The 6,287-nt window shown below is 44.5% G+C and overlaps 1 protein-coding gene across 1 annotated transcript; it reads left to right on the top strand.

Annotated features, from left to right (window-relative positions):
- Positions 1-377: 377 nt before the first annotated feature.
- GIMAP8 (GTPase, IMAP family member 8) lies at positions 378-5,542 on the top strand. Its single transcript, XM_040260372.1, has 2 exons — positions 378-1,442; positions 3,274-5,542. The coding sequence occupies exons 1-2, from the start codon at positions 842-844 to the stop codon at positions 3,948-3,950; spliced, it is 1,278 nt and encodes a 425-aa protein (XP_040116306.1). The 5' UTR covers positions 378-841; the 3' UTR covers positions 3,951-5,542.
- The last annotated feature ends 745 nt before the right edge of the window (positions 5,543-6,287 follow it).

Consider the following 6,287-nt stretch of genomic DNA (forward strand, 5'->3'; position numbering starts at 1 on the left):
CCCAGGTTCGATCCCTGAGTCAGGAAGATTCCCTGGAAAAGGGAATGACAAACCAATCTAGTATTCTTGTCTGGGAAATCCTATGGATGGAGGAGCCTGGAGGGCTACAGTCCATGGGGTCGCACAGAGTCGGACACGACTGAAGTGACTTAGCAGCAGCAGCAGCAGCAGCAGCAGCTAAAAATATGGGGCATTTCCATTACCTTAGGAGTTCTTCCTCTCCCTTCTTGAAAGGAGCCTCTCCCTAAACTTCCATTGATACGAGCTAATTTTGTGTGTTCTTGAGCTTCAGATAATGACATCACATAGCATGTGGCTTTGTGTTTGGCTTTCTTCACTTAGCGTGTTTTGGAGACCAATCTAGGCTGCGTATCAGTCCATTACTTTTTGTTAAATTCCTGAGTTGTGTTCTCTTTTATGAGTATACCACTAAAATGCATTTTAAACTCACTCTCCATGGTTCTGCCTTAGCCCATGCACTTCATGACCCAGTAGTTAACTTTGGTAGCAAAACGAGAGGAATTCCAAGGCTCAAGACCAGTGAAGGCCACGTTTAACGTTTGCACGTTCCTGAGAAATCTCAAGCCCTTTACACCTCTCTTAAGTTGGTCGTGGCCCTTTTCATGGCTTTCACTTTGCTGGGTAGCTTCTGGCTGGGACTAGAGGTCTCCTGGTTCAGAGCATCACGGCTGTTCTCTACAAAAACTGGCAACAAGAGATTTTCAAAAATGCAAAAGAGATTTATGAGCTATCCTAAAAGCTGTCCACGTCTCTGTATTCTACTGTGAGAACTGACTGAATCTGTCCTTTTGTCCCAGGGTCAGGGGAGCAGCATCAGCAGATGATAGGATGGGAACCGAGCCCCAGGCTGCCAGCCCTGAAGGTCCTGCTGGTGGGGAAGCGTGGTGTGGGGAAAAGTGCAGTTGGAAACAGCCTTCTGGGGAAGCGGGTCTTTGAGACTCGATACAGTGAAGAGCCAGTAACCTGGAGGTGCATGTCTGAGGGCAGAATCTGGAGAGAGAGGCAAGTTTTGATCATGGATACTCCAGACGTCTCATCTTCAAAGGACATTGAACAAGACATTCTGAACAACATTTACCCGGGTCCTCACGCTTTCTTGCTGGTGACCCCCCTGGGCTCCTTCAATGAGAAAGATGACATGGTGCTGAGCACCATCCAGCGCATTTTTGGGGACAAATTCATTGAGTACATGATCATTCTCCTCACCAGGAAAGAAGATCTGGAGAATCAAGACCTAGAAAAGTTCTTAGCCAGAAGTAAAAGGCTGAACGAGCTCATTAGCAAATGTAAAAACCGATACAGTGTCTTCAACTACAGAGCTAGGGAGGAAGAGAAGCCATGCCAGGTGGATAAACTCCTGCAGGAAATTGTGAGCATGGTGCAGCAGAATGGGAACAAGCCTTGTACTTTCAGAGAGAAAGGTAAGTGAGGTCTAGAAAACCTTTTATGCATACTTAAGAAGTAGACCTAAATGTCCAAGAACTTAATTTTCTGAAGGGCAGAGAGGAGATCAAAATGACAGATATCGTCTATTGACCACCTCTTCTTTCTCCTTTCTTTCTCAAATTTTATTAATTATTTTCTAAACTATTTATTTACAGCTGTGCTGGGTCTTTGTTGCTGCCAGGGTTTTTCTCTAGTTTTGGGGAATGATCGGGGGCTACTCTCTTGTTGTGGTGGGCTTGGTAGTTTCAGCTCCTGGGCTCTAGAGCACAAGCACAGTAATCGTGGCATGTGAAATCTTCCCAGATCAGGGATCAAACCCGTGTCTCCTGCATTGGCAGGCAGATTCTTTACCACTGAGCCTCTAGGGAAGCCCACATTTTACTAAATGTACGTGCCTTTCCTCTTAGTGCACTGTCCTGTTAGTAAGTAAGCGTTAGTTACTCAGTCATGTCTGACTCTGTGACCCCATGGACTGTAGCCCACAGGCTCGTCTGCCCATGGGATTCTCCAGGCAAGAATACTGGAGTGGGTTTCCATTCCCTTCTCCAGGGGATCTTCCCGACCCAGGGATCAAACCAGGGTCTCTTGCATTCCAGGCAGATTCTTTACCATCTTAGCCACCTGGAAGTCCTAACTTGGTCTCTAATTCTCTCCTGACTCTTGTCCCATCTCTTCAACTGAATTGTGAGCCTCCCGAGGAAGAAAGTTGAGCTTTTCTAGTCTCTTGTCTTCCCTTTTGTATATCTGTTGCCCAGAGCTTAGCACTTAGAATTGGTGATGAGACAGTAAAAAACCAAGAGAGTGGATAAAGAAGTCAAGGCGGGGGAAAGTTAGAGGCAAAGGGAGGGAAGGAGAGGAGAGTGAAGGAAGAAGAGAAGAGTAGTACCAATGATCCAGGACTGCTTCCTGGCTCTTTACTCTTCCCTCTGTTGGAGAAGGGGGGGTCATTTTACTGGACAAGCACAGGAAGACTGGGTGCTCCCGAGGGTCATGCCCCACATGGCCCTACGTGGGTTTGATTGATCCAGCCACACTACCCTACCCAGAGCTTAAGCAGAAGTCCCATCTACTCAGTGCTACAAGTTCTATTGTCTTCCATCCTAGTTCTACTCATCCCATTCTCTTCTGCTTCAAAGATCCTCACTTGGAAAGAACATTAGACCAAAAGGAGCATATCTGTTCGGTGTGCCCTTTTACATTCTTAATGGAGATCCTTAAAGCATAGGCATGTGGGAATTTCAGAGGAGCTGCGTGGAGGAAGCCTGACTTGAAACAGGCTTTGGGAAGTGGATAGAGTTTAGATGACTGAGCAGAAAGCTCCAGAGGGTACACTAGCAACTTGAAGGAAGGATGTAGAACTGAGCATCTACTTGTGAGGGGACCAAGGGGCTTAGTCTTGATGGAGATGAAGGGCTCACACCTCTAGATGTGGAATGGGGATGTGAGACCAGATTGTAGAGGTAGGTGGTAACCACACTCAGGGTATGAGAGAGGGACTTAAGATATATATATATATGTTTTTTATCCTGTAAGTATAACCATGAGATTGTGGGTTCAGGATAAATAATTCAATAATTTCTCCTGAAGAGAAGAGCATAAGAGAGGCTTCTATCTCTCTTTGTTTTGAGGTGGATATTAGTAACTTGGTAAAAATTCACAATTGAGAACTATGAGGCCTGAATGGAAGAGTGAGATTGCAGTACAAGTGCAAAATCATAAGGAAAACCCCAATAATACATATTGTAAGAGCTCTGTGCGTCTCTGATCTCATTTATAGGGTAATGTCTCCTGCTTTCCTTTCAACAGAGGCCCTGCGCATTATCCTCGTGGGGAAGAGCGGAACTGGGAAGAGTGCCAGTGGGAACACCATCCTCGGGAGCCCGGAGTTCCACTCTCAGCTGAAAGCACAGCCGGTCACCACGAGCTTCCAGGAAGGCAGGAGGACATGGAACGGGCAGGATGTTGTGGTTGTGGACACTCCACCACTCTTTCAGGAGTCCAGAGCTGAAGGGGACCTATCCCAGCTTGAGAAGGCAGTCAAAGACTGTAGGTCCTGCTATAAAGAAGGGAGTACAGTTCTGGTTGTGGTGTTACAGCTGGGACGGGTCACTACAGGGGACAAAAAGGCAGTGGCGGACCTAGAGCATATCTTTGGAGCAGAAGTTATGAAATACATGATTGTGCTATTCACCAGGAAGGAAGACCTAGAGACTGGGAACCTTGATGATTATGTCAATAACACAGATAACAAGTATCTTAAGAGCATAATTGAAAAATGTAAGGGGAGATATTGTGCTTTTAATAACAAAGAAACTGGCCAAGCCAGGGAAGACCAGGCAGCAGAGCTTTTGACAATGGCCAGTGAAGTGATAAAGGGCGGTGGACAGCATAAACATCCCCGTACATGGGATGTAGGCAAAATAATGAAAAATATTCAGGAAAAGCCTTCCAAATTACTAAATAATTTAAAGGAAATGTTCTAGGAAAATGAAATGCCTGGAGTCTCTTTAAGTTGAAGATGACCTCAGGCTACAAGAATGGGGGAGGCATGGCAGGGGGATGGGAAGAGGGACCATGACTTTGAGAGCTTGAAAGATGAATGCATCTCAGCTTGTGATGCTTCAGCTCTTTGTAGGTAAATAAATAGACAGGGCATGTAGTAGGGGATGATAAAGGAGAAAGAAGAAATAAGGAAGGGAAATCTGCTAAAGGGCTTCAGATATTAGGCTGATATTAAGGATCAGAGTCAAGTCACAAGAATCACTTCACCTGTGTAGGTAGGCTGGAGTCAGAACACACACTGGGACTAAGGCCAAGGTGAGCCTGGGGTCAGAATACAGATAGTCACATGAGAACCAGGGGATTCAGCTACATGAGGGTAAGACAATGTCTTGCCAACTCCTGGGCATGGCAGAATGGAGAAGTTGGACTTCTGTGAGCCTCTCTGTTGCTGGGCACTGCTTGCCAGGTTCTCCCAGCTCCCCAGCTCCCCCAGAGGCTCTCTCAGGACCTTCTTTTCCTCATGTGGTTACTCCTTACTCCTTTCTTTGTTCCAATGGAGTGGAAAGTGGGACCCAGTCTATCCTCCTTTGCTCTCCCTGAGGAAATGGACATGAATCTGTGAAGTATCAAGACTTTATTGCTAATCATTCATGGTGACACAGACTAGAACAAAAATTAGAAGCATGGTAAAGTTGCTAATTAGATAATCTTGTAAAATTTAAAATTCTAAGTAAAATTCTAGATTTCCTCTAGAATTTTCAGAAAAAGTTACTGAAAACTCCTTTGCATTCCTTTCTCGCTTTGTCTCCCTTTCTCTTTCTCTCCACCCCCATCCCAGTCCCTGAGGCTCATGGATCCATGCTCAGTCATGTCCAACTCTTTATGATGCCACGGACAATAGCCCACTGTGGACAGGCTCCTCTGACCATGGGATTTTCCAGGCAAGAATACTGGGGTGGGTTGCCATTTCTTCCTGCAGGGATCTTCCCAACCCAGAGAATGAACTGAAGTCTTCTTTGTCTCCTGCATTGGCAGATGGACTCTCTACCACTGAGCCAACTGGGAATCCCCTCCCCAAGGCTTAGGAACTCAAATAATGGCTTAAACACATTAAGGGTTTATTGTGTGTCTTATGTCAAGAAATCCATGAGTAAGCAGTTTGGGGCCAGTGTAGCACTGACATTCCAGTGTCTTTCTGGCTTTCTGCCCCTAGTCATTGGCATGGGTGTCTCCATACTTAAGGTTGCTTCTTGGTTCCTACTCATGGCTAGGCAGATTATGTTGAGAGCCACCTAGTGTGGGTGATAAATGAGAACTATGAAATCTGCCAGTTAGGTGTAAGGTCAGATGTTTTCAATACTAATGACTTTATATATGTTTTGAGGACATGATCTATGTCATCTGCTTTTTTAAAATTTCAAATTATCAGGTTATCTCAAGATTAACCCATTTATAAGAGCATGGACTGTCATCATTAATACTTTTGTACTCTGTATAACCCTTAATAAATTCTGGAAGGTGTGTGTAAATATATTCAGTTGAGTGAAATAATAAAGATGAAATTTATTATGAATTCATGTCCTCCTCATGATTCCTATTTTTCTGACTTGGGGGAAGATCATGCTTCCATAGAGAGGAAATGAAGATGTTTAGATACCTTGACTCTGATGAAGTTTTTGTATCTTTGATGCATGAAGACCTTTAAACTGGGTGACAGTCATTTTACTAGCCTCTGCCAACTCAAGAATCTTGTATTCTGAGCATTTCACAACAGTGAGGGCAAACAAAAGTAACTGGTATTAGAGGCGGGTACATAGGAGGAATAAAGTCTAGAAGCCATTCTGTGCCTCTTGCCACAGCTTCCCTTTGGCTTAAATGTGGGAACAAATCCCAAGGTGCTACCCATGATTGAGCAGGTGACATCGGGGACCTGTGTGAGGTGGGTAATGTGTGGGCTGAGCAACATGATGTACATTGCCAGAGGAGAAGAGAAAGAGGCAGGAAGAATATTTGAAGAAATAATGGCTGCAAGCTTCCAAAATTTGATGAAAAACATTAATCTACACTTTTAAGAAACTCAATGAACTTCACGTAGGATAAATTCAAAGAGACTCATATCCACTATAATTAAATTACAAAAGACAAAGACAAAGAAATAATCTTGAAGGCAGCAAGAAAGAAGTGACATTGCATTCAAGGAATCCTCAACAAGATTAACAGGTAATTTCTCATCAGAAACCATAGAAGCCAGTGGTCCATAGGATGGCACATTCAAAGTACTGAAAGAAAAGACTGTCAACCCCACAGTATTTATCCAG

Source organism: Oryx dammah, unplaced genomic scaffold (genome assembly GCF_014754425.2).
Source record: "Oryx dammah isolate SB20612 unplaced genomic scaffold, SCBI_Odam_1.1 HiC_scaffold_18, whole genome shotgun sequence".
NCBI classification, from domain to species: Eukaryota; Metazoa; Chordata; class Mammalia; order Artiodactyla; family Bovidae; genus Oryx; species Oryx dammah.